The following is a 22,822-nucleotide window of genomic DNA, read 5'->3' on the forward strand; positions in this document are numbered from 1 at the left end:
TATTAGCTTCATCTAAACCTTCAACTTGCATTTTGGATCCAATCCCAACCAAATTATTTAAAGATGCATTTCCTTTGGTTACTGCCCCCATTCTAGATATAATCAATCTATCCTTAGTAAATGGATATGTACCACAAGATTTTAAGGTGGCTGTAATCAAACCTTCACTTAAGACGCCTTCTCTGGATCCAGATGACCCAATCAATTATAGACCAATATCTAACCTTCCATTTTTATCCAAAGTCCTTGAGAAAATAGTGGCCATCCAAGTATGTGAGCATTTAAACACTAATGCTCTGTTTGAGGAATTTCAGTCTGGTTTTAGAGAGTATCACAGTACTGAAACTGCATTAGTGAGAGTTACAAATGATATTCTCATGGCCTCAGATAAGAATCTTGTGTCTGTTCTAGTCTTGTTAGATCTCAGTGCTGCCTTTGACACAGTTGATCACAATGTTCTTTTAGAAAGACTTGAACATGTTGTAGGGATCAAAGGAACAGCGTTAGGCTGGTTTAAATCCTACCTGTCTGACAGATTTCATTTTGTAAATGTACATGACAAATCTTCTTCATACTCCAAGGTTACTTGCGGAGTACCACAGGGTTCAGTGCTTGGACCAATTATTTTTACTATATATATGCTCCCAATTGGTAAAATCATTAGACAGCATGGGATAAACTTCCACTGTTATGCTGACGATACCCAGTTATATTTATCCATTAACCCTGATGAACCTAATCGGTTGGGTAGATTACAGGCTTGTCTTGAGGACATAAAAAATTGGATGACTCTTAACTTCTTGCTTTTAAATCAAGACAAGACGGAAGTTCTCATCTTTGGACCAGAAATCCAGAAAAGGAAATTGCTTAGCCAATCGCCTGACCTTAATGGCATTACATTAATCTCCGAGAACAAAGCAAGGAACCTTGGTGTTATCTTTGACCAGGACATGTCATTCAAATCCCAGGTTTCACAAGTTTGTCGGATTTCCTTTTTCCACCTTCGGAATATTGCTAAGATTAGAAGCATACTTTCCAGGAGTGATGCTGAAAAACTAGTTCATGCATTTATTACATCAAGACTGGATTACTGTAATTCATTACTCTCAGGAAGTCCACAGAAGGTAGTTAAAAGTCTTCAGCTTGTCCAAAATGCTGCAGCTAGAGTTCTGATGAGAATTAAAAAGAGAGATCATATCTCTCCTGTCTTAGCTTCCCTACATTGGCTACCTGTTAAATTCAGAATAGATTTTAAGATCCTTCTTCTCACATATAAAGCTCTTAATAATCAAGGTCCATCATACATCAGTAATCTGATTGTTCCATATGTTCATAATCGAACACTTCGCTCTCAGACTGCAGGTCTACTGGTGGTTCCAAGAATATCTAAACTTAGGATGGGAGGCAGATCTTTTAGTTATCAGGCTCCTCTCCTGTGGAACCAGCTCCCAGTCTGTGAGGCAGACACTTTGTCTACTTTTAAGAATAGGCTTAAAACATTTTTATTTGATAGGGCCTATAGTTAAAATCTGATGTTAGCCTAAATCTGGACAAGTGGGGGAGTAGAGGGAGGTGGAGTGTACAGTCGGTAAAGACGGCTCTCCCTTGCCCTGCCTCCAACATGCCTACATCTAAATAGGATAGATTATCCAGAGTTAACTCTGTAGTTATGCTGCTATAGGCTTAGACTGCTGGAGGACACACTGACCACTTTTCACACTCTACTGCTTTATTCTACAGTCTGCTCTTTAATTGTATTATTTTCTGCAATTTCAGCTGTTAACTTTATTTTCTCTGTAAGTGTTTTTCTCCCCAGAAGAAGCTACAATGACGTTCTGCTGAGCTGTGGTGGCCTCATGGAGGGGGCCATCGACTAGCACACTGCTGCTAACCACTAATACATTCTCTCTCTCCTGATAATAACTTTTTGTTTTCATTGACTTTTGATGTGCTAATACTAGTTTATCCATTTAATTATAGACCCACTAGGATAAATACAATAAAGTTTATCTTTCACCAAATACAATATTTACTAAGACATCACAATATAACTATAGACACATTACTTTTCTGTGTGTGTGTGTGTGTGCGTGCGTGTCTGTGTGTGTGTGTGTGTGTGTGTGTGTGTGTGTGTGTGTGTGTGTGTGTGTGTGTGTGTGTGTGTCTGTGTCTGTGTCTGTGTGTGTCTTTGTCTGCCTGCTCTGTCTTCTCGATCCCCAGTGAGTCGTGGAGGATGGCTGCTTATACTGAGCCAGGATTCTCTGGAGGTTTCTTCCTGTTAAAAGGGAGTTTTCCTCTCCACTGTCGCTGCATGCTTGCTTAGTATGAGGACTGCTGTATAGTCACTTACACTAGTCAGTGACTTGATGCAATTTGCTGGGTTCCTTATATAGGAAACATTATTTCTGATTGACTGAATGAACTGTGAATTGGAATGTTTATTATGTGAAGTGCCTTGAGACGACTCTTGTCGTGATTTGGCGCTATATAAATAAACTTGAATTGAATTGAATTAATAGTAGGCTCCAGTACAGAACAAAGTCATTAACAAAACCAAACAGAGCATAATGTGCTTGACAGTTTGTATTACTTTTCTGAACACATTGTTTCTTGTAAACACTGATAAATCAATCATTCCTTTCAACAAACACATTTGACACATAAAAAAATACACTGAGCAAAATGTACTTAAATGTGTGTTACTTTTTCTGTACTAATTATTTCCTGTCTTAATATCAGTAAACTTTTCACTCAAGAAAAAAATTGTGAGCGAAATGTAGGCTATAAACAAGTAATAAATGAAGTTTTAACCCCTTAAAGTGGAGAGAGGTCCTGGCGACCCACTGAGAAGCTTTGGCACCCCCTTGTGGGGGTCGGGACCCCCAGGTTAGGAACCACTGCTCTAAGGTATACCAGGGGTCTCTTTAAATATACGAAGTTTACATATTTAAAATTGTACCAAATGTAACCATGTCCACCAGCCAGAACTATAAAACTAGAACCAAATTAAACAGTTCTGAATTAAAAGCCATCACTTCTTGAAAGACAGTCTGCAATGACGTTGTCTGCACCTTTCTTGTGTTGGGCATCAATCTCGTATTCTTGGAGAAACAGAGCCCACCTCATTAGCCTCTGGTTCCTGTTAAACATTCTGTAAAAGGAAGACTAGAGGGTTATGATCAGTGTAAACAACGACGGTTCTTTTCTTGAACTGACATACACTTCAAAGTGCTGAAGGGCTAATATAACTGCTAGCATTTCTTTTTCAATAGTAGAGTAGTTCATTTGAATAATAGGCGATTGGATGATCCAATCCATCATCATCTGGTTGAAGTAGCACTGCCCCCACCCCAGAGTTGCTGGCATCCGTCTCCAGTTTGAACAAACGGGAAAAGTAAGGAGCTTCAAGAACTGGAGCACTACTTAAGCCGGGCGTACACTGTGCGACTTTTTCACTTTTTTGAGCCGATTTTCCAGTCGTGCGAGAATCCACGACATCTGGGAGAGTTTTGCGCCGAGCGGTCGTGTAGTGTACAGGGGGTTACGAGAGGCGATTAACACCATGTGACCAGCTGCCGATCAGCAGTCATTCCAAATTGTTCGCTCAGTCATTTTGAACTTCCTGTTCAGTAATAAATGTAAAAAAAATTCAAATCCGTTTTTTGCTTTTTTCACTTTTAAGCAGATTTTTTAAAGGCTTTAATAGAAATAAATTCTAAATACAAACCATACACTGAAAGCTGAGGTTGTTATGAAAAAAGGAGAAGAGTTACACACACCTTGCACTTTTTATTACAATTTTACAGCCATAAGATTAAAAACATACCAGGCGGCCCTGTTATAAGTATGGTCATAAGAGGGTTATTAAGGCGGCGATGCACAAACAGCACAGGAGCACTGACAGGAAAAAGAAAGCAGAGCAAATATTGAAAGCGCTCAAAAGGAGGGAAATACAGGAAAAGGGAAAAATAACTCATGTCAGAAAAGGGGAGAGTTTCGCAAATCCAGGTAAAGGTAAGATTGTTGAAAATTTTGTGTAAGGGGCCCCATGTCTGTGTTCGCCTTGGGCCCCCAAATTGCTAAACCCGCCTCTGCCTACAGCGCCAGCAGCTGTCACCTCCAGAAGTTCTCTGATGACTTGGCCATTGTTGGCTGTGTATCTGAGGACAATGACCAGGAGTACAGGTCAGTTATCATGGACTTGTGGACTGGTGTGAGCATTATCATCTTTGCTTGAACGGCAGTAAGACAAAGGAAATGGTGACTGACTTCCAGAGAAACACTCCTCCTCACTCACCAATAAACATCCAGGGAGCAGACATTGAGGTGGTGGATACTTTTAGATACCTGGGTGTTCACCTCAACAGTAAACTGAACTGGTCCAACAATACAGATGCTCTGTATAAGAAAGGCCAAAGCCGCCAACACCCCTTGGAGGGGCTGAGGTCCTTCGGAGTTAATTCCCAGCAGCTAAAATCCTTTTATCACTCTGTGGTTGGCTCTGTTTCCCCTCTGCTGTGGTTTGTTGGGGTGCAGGCAGCTCTGACTGAGACAGGAAGAGACTGAAAAAGCTAGTTCACAAAGCTAAATTCTCCCCTCAAAATTCTGCACAGAGTACACTATACAGGTCATCGGATGTCCAGGATGGGGCTTGAGTCGTCTGACACCTGTACACACTGCACAAACAACATTCCTGACAATTACATTGATGCACTGTGGTCCTGTCCACCTGTTCAGGAATTTTGGTGTAGAGTATGTGAAGACCTGTCAAAGTGTCTGAAATGTCATATCCCAACTTCCCCCCATCTTTGTTTACTGGGAAACCTGGACGATGCCGATTGACACATCTTTGGTTCACGTGGTTCTGACTGCCATATGCATCGCTAAGGAAACTATCCTCATAAATTGGACAAATAGAGATACTCTTTGCATTAACCAGTAAAGAAATCTTTTGTTAGATCATATTACACTTGAGACAGCCTCTGCTTCCACTTCAAATTAAACTCCTTTGATCTGTTCCATCACATAGCGATGATGGGGGGGGGGGGGGGGGGGGGGTCATTGATGTTGTCCTGCGGTATGATGTGGGTGGGGTGGGGTGGGGGGGTCTGAGTTTGGAGTATCCAGACGTTCCCTGGGGGTGGGTTCGCTGGGGGTGTCTGCGGCTGGGGGGCTGCATTTTAAGAACATTGGGGGGGGGGGGGGGGGGGGGGGGGGTGCACATGTGCAACAGTAGACCTGTCAGTCATGAACAAAACGTCTCTTAGGGCAACTTTAACCAGATCTGATCAATCTGTGTTTTAATTCTGGCCGAAGCAGCTTGGTTTCCAGCTCTTTAAAGTGGCCAACTGGAGCAAGCTACCTCTTGGAGCTGGACTGAGTGACACAGACTGTACCCGCAACCCCCATCTTACCCTGAGCTGCCAACTCACAAACACAGTCTGCGGGAAGGGGGTGACGCGCGCAAAATGCCTGGGACAATTTTTACACTAACATGTTGGGGCCTGTAAATGTTGGTGGGGACAAATGTGAGGAGGGATTAAGAGAAGGAAAGAAAAATAAACAGCGCTACAGAAAGGTGAGGAAATGACTAACTAGGAAGCAAAATTTGGACACATTTTCACTACAATGACTATTAAAAGGCAGAGTGTGGAATATGCAAGGTAAAGGGAAAATCACATATCCAACAGGCTCTGACAGTTAAGTTGACAAATATTTTGCATACAGTTTTTATTTTTTTGTCATTTAACATTAGTTTTTGTAGCTTAGTAATCTTCAACGTTTGATTTAATGTAAATTTGTTGATTAGTAATTCAGTTCACACACAATTTTGTATAATTCTGGTCATGAATTCTGTTTGCATTAATATTCTATTTACTTTATATTTCGGTAGAAGTTTTTAGATATGTCTAATTACTATGTTTACATTTATACTTTACATCTTTTTTGTACTGTTAACTGACTGTGTGTGTGTGTATGTGCGTGCGTGTGTGTGTGCGTGCGTGTGTGTGTGTGTGTGTGTGTGTGTGTGTGTGTGTGTGTGTGTGTGTGTGTGTGTGTGTGTGTGTGTGTGTGTGTGTGTGTGTGTGAAAGAGAGAAAGAGTGCCTGTTCATGCATGACATACATTCTTACAGCATTCGAACTAGTGATCCTGTTTCTCTTTATTCAGCTTCCATACATTCTTTGAACCTTTTCAACTCCTTGGTCCTTAATTTCCGCAAATATGGTATCAAAGTATTTGGCTTGTTAAGCCCTTTCCAGGCTTTACTTTTGGCATTGATATCTTCATTATTACCATTATGTTACCATGGCAACACATTGAACTAAGGATCACTCTAAAACTCATTGGAATAAATGTAAAATGCCTTATTTTGAGCCAATGACTTGATGCTGTGTCTGAGCTTCCTGAGCTCTCTTCACTTAAAATTAGAAACATAGTTTACATTTTAATGACTGTCAGAAGGAGGGAACTGCCCTCCTGCCTAGCTCTCTGATTGGCTGAGAGTGCTCAACCTCCTTCTGGCTAAACAGAAATATGAACCCACACATATGAGGCATCAAATCGACCAGCTTAGCCTCAGGAATCCATCCATTCATCCATCTATCCATCCAATAAACAATTTACACACTCATCCATCCATCCAGCCTTACAATAAACAATCAGATTCAATCAGTCAGATTTATTTATATAGCACCTACCACCACCTTACCTTATCTGTGGCCCAAAGTGCTAACAGTACATAAAAACGAGGACAAAAACAACATAATAGATAAAAGAGAGTAAAATTGATCAAATAAATAAAAAAGTAGAAGTAAAAATAATTAAAAACCATATAGTACAAAAGGTAAAAATACAAAAGCCAGAGTCAACGACGTTGGGGGAAAGATAGTAGATAAAAGTGAGTTTTCAGGTGAGACTTAAACTCTTGTAGAGAAGGAGCTTGCTTTACTGCCAGAGGGAGATCATTCCAGAGAGTAGAGGCCATTAGTGAGAAGGCCCGGTCCTTCCTTGATCTGAGTTTTGAGCGAGGGACTTCCAGCAACTCCTGCTCAGCAGAGCGAAGGGCCCGAGTGGGGACACGCCGCTGCAGCAGTTCAGCAAGATATGGGGGAGCACTGCTCTGCAGCACCTTGAACACATGGAGGATGATCTAAAATCTTGCCTGATAAAACACCGGGAGCCAGTGCAGAGAAGCTAGCACTGGTGTGATGTGGTCTCTCATTCTGGTCCCAGTCACAAATCTTGCAGCAGAGTTTTAGACTAGCTGGAGTCGTGCAGTCGTAGCCTGACTCAGTCCCGCATATAACGCATTACAGTAGTCGATGCGAGACACAATAAAAGAGTGTACTACTGTTTCCAGATGTACTCTGGACAAGAGACGCTTTATCTTGGACAGCCGTCTCAGATTAGAAAACATGCTCGAACAACCGTGTTCATTTGTGCATCAACACTACATTGGTTCCAGGAGTACCTTACAGGCAGAACAGAATTTGTAGCTTTAGGACAATGTCAGTCATCCCCCCCACACTGTAAATTGTGGAGTACCACAGGGGTCGGTTCTTGGGCCAACCCTTTTCTCCATCTACATGCTTCCACTTGGACAAATTTTCCATAAATACAAAATATCGTTTCACTCTTATGCAGATGACACTCAGTTATACATGAAAATGGACTCCACTACACCTAAAACTCTTCCATCTGTATTTCAGGTCTGCCTGGAGGAGATCAGAGCATGGATGGCCGCAAATTTTCTTCAACTGAACAGTAATAAAACTGAAGCTATCATAATCGGCGCCCCACATCAAACAGTCTTTCTCCCTTAGCAGGATTTCCATTTTCGGTCATGACATTACCCCTTCCTTTACAGTAATAAATCTTGGTATCAGACTAGATTAAAATCTTACATTTGACACCCACATCCGCCACCTCTGCAAGGTCTCCTTTCTCCACCTCAAAAACATTGCTAACCTCCGTCCCTCTCTTTCCCAGCCAGATGCAGAGAAATTGGTCTATGCATTTATCTCCTCCAGTTAAGACTATTGCAATGCCCTCCTCGTTGGTGCCTCCGGCAAGAGCATACAAAAGCTCCAGCACATCCAGAACTCAGCTGCCCGGGTCCTGATGAGGAGACGCAAATACAGTCATATTACTCCTGTTCTGAGATCACTTCATTGGCTGCCCATCCAATATCGAGTTCAGTACAAAATTGGCCTTCTTACTCACCAGTGCATCCATGGAACTGCTCCTGCCTATCTGAGCGAACTTCTCATCCCACACACTGCCACAAGAACCCTCCGATCTACCACCTCTTCACACCGCATGCACCAACCACTGACTAAACTCTCCACTATGGGAGACGGGTCCTTCAAGGCAGTGGCCCCTCAATTTTGGAATTCTCTCCCAGAGTTTCTAAGGGCCTTCTGTGAAGCTTTTCAAAAAAGGCCTCAAGACCTTTTTGTTTAATACGGCTTTCTAGTGCAGAATGACCTATTGAGTGTTTTACTTTATTGTGCTGTTTTTACTTATTGTTCGCATCTACTGTAATGACTTTTTAGATGGGTTTTATCTACTTCTGGGGACTGTTTTTATTTTCCATACTTGATAGTATCCTGAAATTTTAACTGTGTTTTTAAATAGCTGTGTACCTTATACCTGTCCCCTATACTCTGTAGCACTTTGAGATTACTTCTGTAATGTAAAGCGCATTATAAATAAAATGTATTATTATTATTATTATTATTATTATTATTATTATTATTATTATTATTATTATTATTATTATCAGATCTAAGAGCTGTATGTGTTTTCACCCCTAAATTAGTGATCACATTATTCTTATATGGTGTCATGGCATCAAGAACCACCTGAACACCCATCCCACTGCCCTCTGTCACCCTCTTTCTTTTATTTATTTTTTCCTCATCTTCTTCACCCATCTTCTAGCTTTTTCAACATCCAAAATCCATCCATCCAGTACACACAACAGTTCAGCTTCCCACGTTTGATTTAAGTTCAGATGTTTATGTTTATTGCTTTCCGCTCTTTTGAATTCCCCACTCAACAGACTTCGTTCACTTTTCAGCTCTATCACATATTTTCTGTTTCCCTCCAGGTTTTCCAGCAGACTTTAACCAGAGAGATGTAACTTTTTAAACACTTTCGGGATTTTGGCTTTGCTTTTACAAAAGTATGCTTTGTGATTTTGGTCACCTTTAGTGAACATTTTAACCTTTTTTAAAGCAAAAACAACATTCTCCTAATATGACACTTTACCTTTCAACTATTTCTGCTAAAATGTCAGATTTTTAAACAGTTCTGCTGTCAAGTTTTTAAACAAAGTTCAGGAGTTCAAGTTTTCTGCTGTGTAGGATCATTTTATCAGTTTCATCTACTTTTAAGTTGTCTTCATGTAATAGTTGCATTCTCCCTAACTTTACCCGAACTTCAACATTTTCAAATAAATTCTGCTAACTTTAAATTTTGAACTTGATTTTTGCTTCACATAATTTCTCTGGCATGTTCAGCTATCAGCTTTAGAATTCAGCATAAGCCACAGTGAAGCTCATTGTAAAAATGCAACTATTAAACTATTCCTACTCAATTGCAAGCTATTTAAACATTTCGGTTGTCCAAAATGTTACAATATGTTCAGATATTTCAGTTTTCTGCTGTTTAGGAATTCTTTCACTGACTTTTTGGGCTTTATTACACTTGAAAGTGGTTTTGGCGTCTTAATCTTCAGCTCACTTTGACAATTCAGCTGAGTTTCAGATTCACTTCAGCTATTCAGCAGCTTCAGCTATCAGTTTCAGAATTCAGCATTCAAACAGCATTTCTGCAAGAAATGCATGTCATCTAGTTTTACTTGCACTTTACTACCTCCTCACGTGAACTCATGTGAACTTTAGTGAGTGCAAAGTCAGCTTCATTGTACACCTGTGCAATGACAATAAACAATCTTGAATTAATTAATTTAAGAAAAAATGTGTCGAACCCTTTGAGAGATGAAAAAGCTGGTTCATTTAGTGAGTTGAGTCATAAGAACCGGTTCTCATCACTATAACAGAATTCCACTAATTTATTATAATAAATCAAAAGTTTTTTTCTTCTAGCATTACAGTTAAGTGACTGTAGATACATTCTTCTGCTGCCGGTTTAATTGTAATGTAATGTATCTCTTTAGTGACCCCTGTTCTTTAACCCTCCCACTGTCACGATCTGCCCCTGCCCGCCTGACTGTGTTCCTCTCCTGCCATGATTACCCTTATTGTTCTCACCTGTCCCTCGTTTACCTGCCCATGTTTCCCTAATTAGCCCTCTGTATTTAAACCACCTGTTTTGCCCCTGTCCTTTGTCAGTTCATTGTTGTTGTTTGTTGGTGTCCTGTTCATCCCATCCTGCCATTAAACCATTTTTACTTTTACCGAAGCCTGCATTTTTCCTCCGTTCAGCTCATCCACACATGATCTGCCGTCTCCACCTCCCAAACCATGACAGAATGAACTGACCAAACCGGGACCTGTGGTGAGCACTTCTAAATCTCCCTGGAGGAATTATTTTTTCTTTTTTGTCCTTTAGCAGAAGGAGATTCTGGCCCAGGGTGATGGCGCATCCTACCTGTTCTCCGGGGTGGTCAAGCCTCTGGGTGGGTTTCGGCGCATCCAGTCCGTTTCCTGTGGTGGTCGAGCCCTTCTCTCCACCTGCTTTCTGCCCCCGTCCTGTGTTTCTCATAGAAGCTGCGGATCCTGGAGCCTTGAGGGAGTTACACCCCCTACGCACGCCATTGTTCTCCGGGGTGGTAGGGCTGGTCTCCCCGCTCTTCTCCTGCTTCCCTGCACCCAAGCCTCTGCCGGAGATCCAGCGAATCGTGCCGTGCACCTGCTCTGACCAGCTGTCGAGTGCCTGCCGCCGATCCTGGTTTTCTGGCGTCGCTCCTGCCGTTCGTCCACTTCCTGGTCCACGCTGTGGGGCTTATGCCTGCAGGTCTCGTACTGCTGCCTGGGTCCCACGCCTGCTCCAGCAGTTCTCTGCCTGGGTCCCACGCCTGCTCCAGCAGTTCTCTGCCTGGGTCCCACGCCTGCTCCAGCAGTTCTCTGCCTGGGTCCCACGCCTGCTCCAGCAGTTCTCTGCCTGGGTCCCACGCCTGCTCAAGTCCAGTCATGTTCCAGTCCAGTCATGTTCCGGTCCAGTCATGTTCCGGTCCAGTCATGTTCCGGTCCAGTCATGTTCCGGTCCAGTCATGTTCCAGTCCAGTCATGTTTAGTCCCTGGTCCAGTCAAGTCCATGTTCAGTCCCTGGTCCAGTCTTCGAGTCCCCATCTCCTGTGCCGTGTGGCCTTATGGGCGTCTGGTATCCGCCCTTAAGGGGGGGGGGGGGGGGGGGGGGGGGTACTGTCACGATCTGCCCCTGCCCGCCTGACTGTGTTCCTCTCCTGCCATGATTACCCTTATTGTTCTCACCTGTCCCTCGTTTACCTGCCCATGTTTCCCTAATTAGCCCTCTGTATTTATACCACCTGTTTTGCCCCTGTCCTTTGTCAGTTCATTGTTGTTGTTTGTTGGTGTCCTGTTCATCCCATCCTGCCATTAAACCATTTTTACTTTTACCGAAGCCTGCATTTTTCCTCCGTTCAGCTCATCCACACATGGTCCGCCGTCTCCACCTCCTAAACCGTGACACCCACTGTCCTAATAGGGGACACCCGATGGGACAGTGGGAGGGTTAAGAGGAAAACGTCACCAGTGCAAATTAAAACTGCTAGTGGTCTTTGGGCCGAAGATCAACTAATATTCTGGTAAAAATTAAAAAGGTGATCTTGTGTAATAGAATCAATGATTTAGAAGTATTTTGCAGCTGTTAAGTGTTTTCAAAAGTTTTAAACATATTTGCTGCCTGGTACTTAGCCTACAGTTGGGTTTCTGTGGTCTTTTACTTTTTATTAACTATTACTATTAATATGAATAACAATAATAAAATACATTCCAGTAGATACTGCAGTAGTACCCTTAAATGTTTGCTCATGTTGCTAAACTTGGTACTTAACGTGTTTTGTGCCATTCCCTGATTCCATTTGAGTTGTTTAACATGCAGCTGCAGGCTGTACAAGCTCACCTGCCTCCCTTCACTTTGAACCCCAGCGCTGGTCGGCCGTCCAAATAACATAATCATCTTCTGCACTAATTAACTCGTACCCACAACAGGCTTTGTATAGCAGCTGTTCTCATCACAGACACACACACACACACACACACACACACACACACACACACACACACACACACACACACACGTGTATACTAATTTACACACTCTTCTGAAAGACCTTAAATGGACTGCTGGTCCAAATGGAGGACAGCTCCACGTGTTCACATGAAAAGCTGTGAACTGCACATTTACTGACTTCAATCACAGACACAAAGGAATACAGCAAATGGGTTAGTTTCACCTGGTCATAATCTGTGTTACTAGGAATGCAGTTATTGTCCGTTGTGGCTAAAGTGTGAGACTTTGCCTTCAGTGATACAAACACACAGATGGCAGCCATTTGCTGAAACCCATGTGCACGCATGCATGAATGTATGCAGCTCTCTGATGTCAGCTGAGTGATGGTGCAAGCTGAAATATGCAGCAGGCCTACCCCTAATCCTTATGACGGATTCATAAAATCCACTCGTAGTGACTAGGGGACCGAACACTCAGCTGTCTCACCTACACAAGCGTCTGGGTAAACATTCTCACAAATATCTTGCTAAACTGGTCAGTAAGTCCCACACATGCAGCAGGACATGGTCTGCGATGAGGAAACAGGTTCAACAGGGTGTGCATAGGAAATGAGCTTCCTTAACAAGAGTGTGATGCAGTATTGCACTCTATGGGGTGGCACAGCAAGCACAAGGTCATTTAGACCCAGGTAGAGATTGCCACAGATGATTAAGGTTGATGCTAAAAGCATTAACTATTGCTGAGTAGAACTCCAGCTCCAGTCGCATTAGCATTTCAGCGAGCACATTCACAACTCTGTGATTACCATGTTCACGTCATCACTCCTGTTGTAAATGATGGTTACAACCCAAAACAGAGCTGTGATAATGCTTGGCCACCTTAATGTTTTCATTATCAGGTCACTGATGCTTGCAGGAACCAAGAAGACGTACAATGTCCCTTGTCCTACAGCAGGTGAGAACCAGAGCTGTAGATGACACCTATCACCCAAACGTGTCACAACAAAGATGATAGGATTCAGAATAAGGAATTTGGTGTAAGGGTTGCTTGGTGGTGCAGTTCGCAGCTCTGCTGCTTCACACTGAGAACGCTGTAGGTTCAAATCCCTTGTTAAAAATAGTAAAATAAATGGATGGATAGACTAATGGATGAGTGAGTGAGTAGGCAGATGGACGGGTGGATGGACAGATGGACAAAATCATGGGATGGATGGACAGATGAATGGACATTAGATAGATTGACAAAGGGATGGATGGATGGATGGACACATTGACAGATGGATGGATGGATGGACAGATGAATGGTTTGGTTTGTACCGTTTTAAAATTCACTTCACAGTAATGGGTAATAACATTTTCACTTCACACTAGGAGCTAACCTCTAAGTATCTGAGTGAAGGAGTAATCTTCTGAGGTATTTGGTAATGCCTTTAAACTTGTCAAATTCTAATTTGTCTAAATTTGTGAACAATAAGGTTAATAAAGGCTGGAACACTTCCTGATCCATCCAGTACTCCAGCCGCCTCCCGATTTGGCCGATTGGTGAGCAAGCGTTTGGAACCATTCTCTCATTTGACCAAGGTCACAGACTTTCTGCAATGCTTGCAAGGGATATCAGACACTATAGCACCTCGGACATTGAACGTCTAACATGCTGACCATGGTAGTATCTTCCAGTCAAATCTGAATTCAAAGGGAGTTATGTCTCTTTGAGATTCCTGTAGCCATGACGTCCAGTGAAGTCACCACTCATGCTGCCTTCCCTCTGGACCGCTCAAGAGCTACCATCACACAAGGGTATCGTAGGCTCTGCACGATTGTGTCGGATGGCTTTATGAATAATCAATAGCTTGTTAAACCATACAGTCAAACTGATTTTACAACCCAGACATCACAAGATCTCACAAATACTTAATAATGTTTAGCTAGCTTACATTCCATCATTTCATCCATTGTCTGTTACCCAGTACAGCCATCATTTCATTCGTACTTTGTCCTGTATAATCATTAGTTTAGAAAAATAGAATTACATTTTTTTCTTTAACTATACCCTTGACTCTGTCTGAATTAACATGAAGTGTGTGTTCCCTGAATAGTCAAGGAACCTAGAGCAGGGGTGCCCAATCCTGGTCCTAGAGGGCTGCTATCCAGCAGGTTTTGTGGTTTCTCTGCTTCCTCACACTTGATTTAGTAGTTGAATCACCTGTGCAGCTGCTCATCAGAATCAGCAGAAGCATTGAAATCATCTGCTGATTGAAATCAGGTGTGTGGAAGTGGGGTTAAATCAAAACCTGCTGGATACCGGCCCTCCAGGACCAGGATTGGGCACCCCTGACCTAGAGTTATGTTAAATCAAACATTCAAAGATCAGTCGGATTGATAATTCATATTTATATGGAATTTCACATCTTATTGATCATTTAATAAATGTAGCTAATCCTCACCGCTACATATTGTGGTGAAAAACTTTAAATGTCTGACATTATGACCGACGATGTAAAGTTTTTCGTTGGACAACAGTAAAAGACATCGTAATGTCTGACGTGTTTTTGCAAACACTGCAGTCAGATGCAGTGGAAGGAGAAGTGTTGGATCCAGATGTTGTGATTCTAGATTGTGTCCACATGAACAGGAAAACTCCTGTTTGTTCTTTTAAAGATGATGTGAGTTTGCACCTTTCTGAGTTGAAGTTTTTTTTTTTTACAAACCAGTGAATGAGACATTTCAATGCTGGTGTTGCAGAATCAGAACCAAATGTGTTTATTTGACTGAAAGTGGTTGTTAGTGATAGTAGATTTGTGTCCAGGTTATCTTCATCAGAGGAAGGCTTACAGGTCAAAGACAAGAACTAGCACCACCTGTTGGAAGTTCCTGTTATAATTGTGACTATCTGAGTATTTGGCAAACATTCTCTTGCACTCAAAACTTAATGTTTCGTAACATGATTCACATGAAAGAGTTTCTACTTTTGGACCCAAAAACATTTTTAACTCCAACATGAGCTGACAACATCTCAGAAAGTGGAGGATTGTTTTAATCTTCATTGCAGATTAATTTGTACCTGTTCTGGCTGGTTAGCGTTGGACAGCGGGATCACCATCCAGATTATGTTCAGGTTGTTGAGGGCAGCGCTGGTGGTGAAGGAGCAGGGCAGGATGGCTGCCTGTCCACGTGCAACCTGAATGCTGCTCTGAGACACGGTCACGTCCAGCGCCTGCACACACGCTGCAGGAGGAAGACGACAAATGGATAAGTGAAAGCCCTGTTCCAAAAATGTGAAAGTGTGGGGTGTAGGAATCACAGCTGGACTAAATAAATGGGGATTGAACCAGCTCACACATAAATGCATGTACTATGAATCAAAGTAAAATCTTCAAAGCATTGCCCTGGGCAGCTGAAGACCCCTTCGTCTGCTGCTGTCCGTCGTTTCATTCTATTATAACCTCTACAAAAGTCTATTCTGTTCAGAAAGTGTGTGTGTGTGTGTGTGTGTGTGTGTGTGTGTGTGTGTGTGTGTGTAAGTGTGTGTGTGTGTGTGTGTGCTTGTCTTTATATGCTTAAGTGGACACATAACTTTAACCTGTAGTGTGTGGATATTTCCACATTGTGGGGACATCTGGCTGGTCGACGAGATCACAAAATACCCTAAAATGTGGTTTTAGAGATTTGGTGTGACTTTTTTAACTTGTAGGGTTATGGGTTAGGCATAGTGGAGTCCCTAAAATTAACGGAAATCAATGGAGGGTCCACACAAGGATACAGAGACAAGTGTGTGTGCATGTGTGTGTGTGTTGGGGGGGGGGGGTCTGGCTGCCACAGGGTACAAGGGCATTTCAGCTGAACCAGGCACGTATTAGAACGCAGGTATATTATATGTTGAACCTGTCAGTTTAGGCTGTCCTATTTGTGTCCTTAGAAATGTAGCAGCTAAACAAACCATGGGGTTCCTTAGTAAGATTGCCATCAGCCGAGTAGGCTAGATGTGACAACCTATACTGTAGATTGTCAAATCAAATATTGAAGAGTATATTGAGTATATTGAGGAGTATGCAGCTATTTTAATCGCATCATTTTTCTCTTTAAGTGTCCATCAGGTTTTTCCATGGCACAATTCTACAGTTTTTTATCATGTCATTTTCCTCTTTAATGCACAAAAACATCAATTTGCCCAAGATGGCGCCGGTGTACGTGGCAAGCCGTCTGTCTCCTGTCAGTTATTTTATCTTTTTATTATTTTTGAGTGTTTTCGTGTGTAATGTGACTTTGTTGCTGACTTATGACGAGAGGCTCTTCTAGAACTTCGGTCGGCTGCTGGCCTGGTGAAACCGGGTGCTTGGACGGGCTGGAGGAGTTCCGGTTTTTCATCCTCCTGCCAGTGCCGCTCGGCACCACCGCTTGTGCCTTGACGGCTCCTGGATTGGGCTAACTGGAAGAAGCGTCATGGGGTCGTGGAAGGCGTGGTGGACGGCGGGTGAGACCACGGTCCAAGCTGTCACGGTCCCGTAGGGAGCTTGCTAAGCTGACGGGTATCAGCTGTCATCTTGTGGCGCCGTCACGCCTGTTGGAGCCGGCCCCGTCCTGCCTCGTGCCGTTGGTGGGATTTGATGAGGAGACTGCGTACCCGCGCTTTCGTCCAGTGTCTAGGTGCCGAGGGAGGGGAGTCAATCCAGTAAATCTCCACCCGGTGACCTGTAAGGGGGTAGCATCCACGTCCCTGGGCTTAAATAGCGCTGGGCCGACAACTCCGCATCTCACACGGCTAGGTCTGGTCAACGCCAGGTCGGTAATGAATAAAACTTTCATTTTGAAAGACTTCTTTGTTGCACAGGGGTTGGAACTTAGAAATGGCTCAGGTGCTGATTGTCACGGTCTGAGGTATTTCCCTGCTGTCACTCCCTGTCTTTTGAGTTTCCCTCTGCAGGTGGGCGTGTCTGGAGGTGACCAAGCTGCAGCAGATCTGCTCATCAGCTGGCCAGGGGTATTTAAGCAGCTGGGAGACTCCTACACTTCGCTGGATGATTACTCTACCTGGGTACCTTCTAACAGCCACTTGTGAAATTTATTCGAGCTCTGTAAACTCTTGAGAATTAGATTTGTTTTTGGATTTTGGATTTTTGAGATTTGATGTGTTTTTGGATTTTGGATTTTTGCCTTTGTGACCTCCTGCTCTTGTTCCCAGACAAACCTACACACTCATCTCTGACTGGCAGAACTCTGGAGCCCACACCATTTGGATCTCCAACTCCGCTCGTCTCTCAGCCTCTCCCCTGGCCAGACCCGCCTCCAGCTGCCCACCTAACCTCTCTGGACCTCCCCAAGCTCAGCTCCCTCCACGTCTCTTTTCTGGATCTCAGTCCCTGCTACCCAGACCGGACCACTCCTCCCTCAAACCAGTTCCCACCTCTCCAAGACCGTAAGTCCTCCACATAAGCCTGATTCCCTGTTCCATCCGCAAATTGGATCTAACTCCGATCTGTCCACAGTTTTTCCCGCACCAGCTTCCTCGTGCAAGAACTCAGCTACGTTTACGCTGCTTCCTTGGTTTCCCTTTTAAATAAATTCTTATTTAAAACATTTTACACCGTCTCAGATCTGATTCTGTATGTCGTGGGTTAGATTCCTTCACCACAACATGACAGAATCATCCAGCCATTCCTCTAACCTCAGTACAGAATCAGTTCCCTCTGTCGTTTCCGCCACCCTAGCTCAGCACAGTGATTCACTCCAAGCTCTGTCTGATCAGCTCTCCCACACTAACCACACCTTGTTTGAAGTAGGAACGATGGTAAAGGAATTAAGCCACAGACTCACCTCCCCGGAGCAAGCCTCATCCCCCGCTCAGAGTCTGCCCGGACCCGTTCTTCCTGCACCATCCAGTCTGCCCAGCTTCCGGGTCGCTACCTCTCCTCCACCGGAGACGTTTGACGGCAACCGGGAGGTTTGTCGAGGTTTTCTCCTCCAATGCCAGCTGGCTTTCCAGCGATCTCCGGAGTCTTTTTACACCGATGAAATTAAGATCTCCTACATCATCGGTCTTCTACGAGGTAAGGCACTCCGGTGGGCGGAGGCAAAAAGCCGGAACCCGCACTTCCTTAAGAGTCCGTTGGATGAGTTTCTGGCGGATTTTAAAATGACTTTTGACAAACCTGAGTCAGCGGCTGAAGTGGCCAGACAGATTTGGAGCTTACGTCAAGGGAAGCTCTCAATCGCGGATTTTGCCATAGAGTTTCGGACCCTAGCCGCCACTTCCACCCTCGATGAAGCCTCACTTAAGGGGGCGTTCACCCAGGCTCTTAACGAGCAGTTTCAGGATCAACTCGCTTTCTGCCAGGAACCACCTGATCTCGAGAGCCTTATCGCACTGTGCAGTAGGATGGAGAAGAGACATAAGGTACGCCAAAGAGGTAACAACTTCCCCTTACCTTCTCGCCTTAACTGCCCGCAAAATGTGTATCCAGCAGCTCCAGCTCCGCCCCCCAGTGAGCCCATGCAGATTGGTCGAGCTAAATTAACCCAAGAGGAGAGAAACAAGCGCATGAGTTCAGGGGCGTGTTTGTATTGCGGCATGTCTGGACATTTTGTGGCCAACTGCCCCAAGCAGTTAAACTCCAGGTCCCATCAGTAGCCCCGAGAGTACTGGTGGGAGGTTATCGGTCAGATTCAAACTCTCGGTGTTTGCTGGAATGTTCTCTGTCACATAATCACATTACTCTTCCCTCTCTCGCATTAGTTGACTCTGGCTGTGAATTAAATCTTCTTGACCAACAGCTAGTGGAGCAACTCCTGGTTACCACTTTCCCTCTACAAACACCCTACCGTGTATCCTCTCTGGACGGAGGCTCCCTCACATCTATCACTCACAAGACTGCACCCATTCGCCTTATGACGTCAGGTAACCACAGTGAAGAACTCACCTTTTTTGTATTTCCTTCCCCTCAGTCTCCTGTGGTCCTGGGTCATCCCTGGCTTAAGAACCATAACCCCCGTATTAACTGGGTCACAAACCAAGTGGAGATGTGGAGTAATAACTGTCATTTATCCTGTTTGGGACCAGCCCGTTCTAGTTCCGAGCCTCGAGCTCTGAAGACCACACCACCCGACCTCACCGGGGTTCCGCCTGAATATCACGACCTCCAGCAGGTATTTTCTAAACATAAAGCATCCTCATTACCACCTCACCGCCCTTACGATTGTGCTATAGATCTTCTCCCTGCAGCACCTCTTCCCTCTAGCCGTCTCTACAGCATCTCCAAGCCTGAGCGTGAAAGTATGGAAAAGTACATCTCCGAGTCCCTGGCATCCGGCATAATTCGGCCTTCCACCTCTCCTCTGGGTGCTGGCTTCTTCTTTGTCTCCAAGAAGGACGGCACCCTGAGGCCTTGCATCGACTACCGCGGTTTAAACCAAATCACGGTGAGAAACAAGTATCCATTACCCTTACTGTCATCCACTTTTGAACCCATACAAGATGCGACCATATTCACTAAGCTGGATCTTAGAAATGCTTACCATCTGGTTCGCGTCAGGGAGGGAGATGAGTGGAAGACGGCTTTCAAAACACCAATAGGACATTTTGAGTATTTAGTCATGCCTTTTGGCCTCACGAACACACCTGCCGTTTTTCAGAACCTGGTTAACACTGTTTTGAGTGACTACCTGAACAAGTTTGTCACAGTATATCTGGATGACATTTTGATTTTTTCGAGGACCCCCGAGGAACACACTGGTCATGTCCGAGCCGTTCTCCAACGCCTACTCGAGAATCGGCTCTACGTTAAGGCGGAGAAATGCGAGTTTCATGCCCCATCTGTTAAGTTTCTGGGTTTCGTACTGGAGAGTGGAAGGCTGGGTCCTGACCCCGAAAAGGTGCAGGCAGTTAAAGACTGGCCAACTCCTTCCACACGCAAACAGCTACAGAGATTTTTGGGTTTCGCAAATTTCTATCGTCGGTTTATTAAAGGGTACAGCCAGATAGCCGCCCCTTTAACACAACTAACCTCAGTTAAGAGGCCTTTCATTTGGGATGCTGAAGCCTCCAGGAGTTTCTGTGACTTAAAGGAGAGGTTCATTCAGGCCCCTATTCTCACCCGTCCAGACCCTGCAAAGCAGTTTACTCTCGAGGTTGACGCCTCGGACACTGGAGTCGGGGCTGTGCTTTCTCAAACCTCCCCCACAGATCACCGCCTCCATCCCTGCGCCTTCTTCTCACGGCGTCTCTCTCCTGCCGAGAGAAATTACGATGTGGGAGATCGTGAGCTCCTAGCTGTGAAACTCGCCTTGGGGGAGTGGAGGCACTGGCTGGAGGGAGCTGAGCACCCCATTGTGATATGGACGGATCATAAAAATCTCTCCTACCTCAAAGAAGCTAAGAGACTCAACCCACGTCAATCCAGGTGGGCCCTGTTCTTCTCACGTTTTCACTTTATCATTTCCTACAGACCAGGCAACAAGAACATCAAGCCCGACGCTCTCTCACGACAGTTCTCGGTGAATTCGGATCCCGAGCCCACTACCATCATACCACCGGATTGTGTCCTGGGAGCCGTTACCTGGGAGATACGGGATCAGGTGCTCGAGGCTCAAAAGAACTACCCCTGTCCCAATCAGGTACCCAACCGCACCCTGTTTGTTCCGCCTTCTGTCAGGCATAAGGTGATTAACTGGGCCCACACCGCCAAGTTTTCTGTCCACCCTGGTATCAGTCGTACCGTAGCCTTAATTCGGAGGTCCTTCTGGTGGCCAACAATGTTTAAGGATGTCAAGGAGTACGTTTCCGCCTGCCAAACCTGTGCCCGCAACAAGGGAAGTAACCAACCCCCTTTTGGACTATTACATCCGCTACCCATTCCCTCCAGGCCCTGGTCCCATATTGCACTAGACTTTGTCACCGGTCTTCCCCCTTCTCGAGGCTTTACGGTTATTTTGACCATTATCGACCGTTTCTCCAAGGCTTGTCACCTAGTGCCGCTAAAGGCTCTACCTTCTGCCGCTGACACTGCCACTCTGCTTGTTAAGCATGTTTTTAGGCTCCATGGCATTCCTGCGGAGATACTTTCTGACCGCGGCCCTCAGTTTATCTCAAGGGTGTGGAGGGACTTCGCCACCTGCTTAGGAGCTAAGGTGGCGCTAACATCTGGTTTTCATCCGCAGTCAAATGGCCAATGCGAGAGGCTAAATCAGGAGGTAGAAGCCATGCTCCGCTGTCTATGTTCTTCTAGCCCTTCCAGTTGGAGTACCCACCTTCCTTGGATCGAGTACGCCCATAACGCCCATGTCTCCTCCGCCACTGGACTATCCCCCTTCGAGGCCTCGACAGGTATTCAACCCAGTTTGTTCCCTTCTGTATTTCCCACCACAGTTTCCTCCGTTCCTCAGTTCCTGAAGGGGGCCTGACGGGTTTGGGCGGCCACGCAACAGGCCCTACAGAGGACTGCAGAACGCAACCGGCGTCTGGCCGACCGGCACCGGCGTCCTGCCCCAGACTATGCGCCTGGACAGCGCGTCTGGCTCTCCACCAGGGACATCAGATTAAAGGACCACTGCAGAAAACTTTCCCCCACATTCATCGGCCCCTACACGATTTCTGCTGTCGTCAACCCGTCCTCCGTCCGCTTGGATCTGCCGTCCCACATGAAGATCCACCCCGTTTTTCATGTCTCCCTCCTTAAGCCTGTCATCTCCAGTTCCCTGTGCCCTCCTGTCGACCCTCCGCCTCCTGTGCGTCTCGCTGACGGGGGCCTCGGTTACCGTGTCCAGCGCCTTCTGGATGTGCGACCTCGTGGCTGAGGTTTCCAGTACCTGGTCGAGTGGGAGGGTTATGGCCCGGAACATCGGCAGTGGGTCCCGAGGTCATGGATCGATGACCCCTCTCTCATTCGGGATTTCAAGTTGGCCCGCTCCTCCTCCTCCTCCTCCTCCTCTGCTCGGCCGCCGGGTGGCGTCCCTTGAGGGGGGGGTACTGTCACTGTCTGAGGTATTTCCCTGCTGTCACTCCCTGTCTTTTGAGTTTCCCTCTGCAGGTGGGCGTGTCTGGAGGTGACCAAGCTGCAGCAGATCTGCTCATCAGCTGGCCAGGGGTATTTAAGCAGCTGGGAGACTCCTACACTTCGCTGGATGATTACTCTACCTGGGTACCTTCTAACAGCCACTTGTGAAATTTATTCGAGCTCTGTAAACTCTTGAGAATTAGATTTGTTTTTGGATTTTGGATTTTTGAGATTTGATGTGTTTTTGGATTTTGGATTTTTGCCTTTGTGACCTCCTGCTCTTGTTCCCAGACAAACCTACACACTCATCTCTGACTGGCAGAACTCTGGAGCCCACACCATTTGGATCTCCAACTCCGCTCGTCTCTCAGCCTCTCCCCTGGCCAGACCCGCCTCCAGCTGCCCACCTAACCTCTCTGGACCTCCCCAAGCTCAGCTCCCTCCACGTCTCTTTTCTGGATCTCAGTCCCTGCTACCCAGACCGGACCACTCCTCCCTCAAACCAGTTCCCACCTCTCCAAGACCGTAAGTCCTCCACATAAGCCTGATTCCCTGTTCCATCCGCAAATTGGATCTAACTCCGATCTGTCCACAGTTTTTCCCGCACCAGCTT

General features: G+C 45.2%; 1 protein-coding gene across 1 annotated transcript in view; it reads right to left on the bottom strand.

Moving 5' to 3' along the window:
• The window catches only part of igsf11 (immunoglobulin superfamily member 11), a 249,882-nt gene that overhangs the window by 23,085 nt on the left and 203,975 nt on the right, over positions 1-22,822 (bottom strand). Inside the window, exon 3 of the mRNA XM_054734683.2 lies at positions 15,285-15,448. Coding sequence (XP_054590658.2) covers positions 15,285-15,448 — 164 coding nt within the window. The remainder of the gene's footprint in view (positions 1-15,284; positions 15,449-22,822) is intronic.

Source organism: Nothobranchius furzeri, chromosome 13, assembly GCF_043380555.1.
Source record: "Nothobranchius furzeri strain GRZ-AD chromosome 13, NfurGRZ-RIMD1, whole genome shotgun sequence".
Classification (NCBI taxonomy): domain Eukaryota; kingdom Metazoa; phylum Chordata; class Actinopteri; order Cyprinodontiformes; family Nothobranchiidae; genus Nothobranchius; species Nothobranchius furzeri.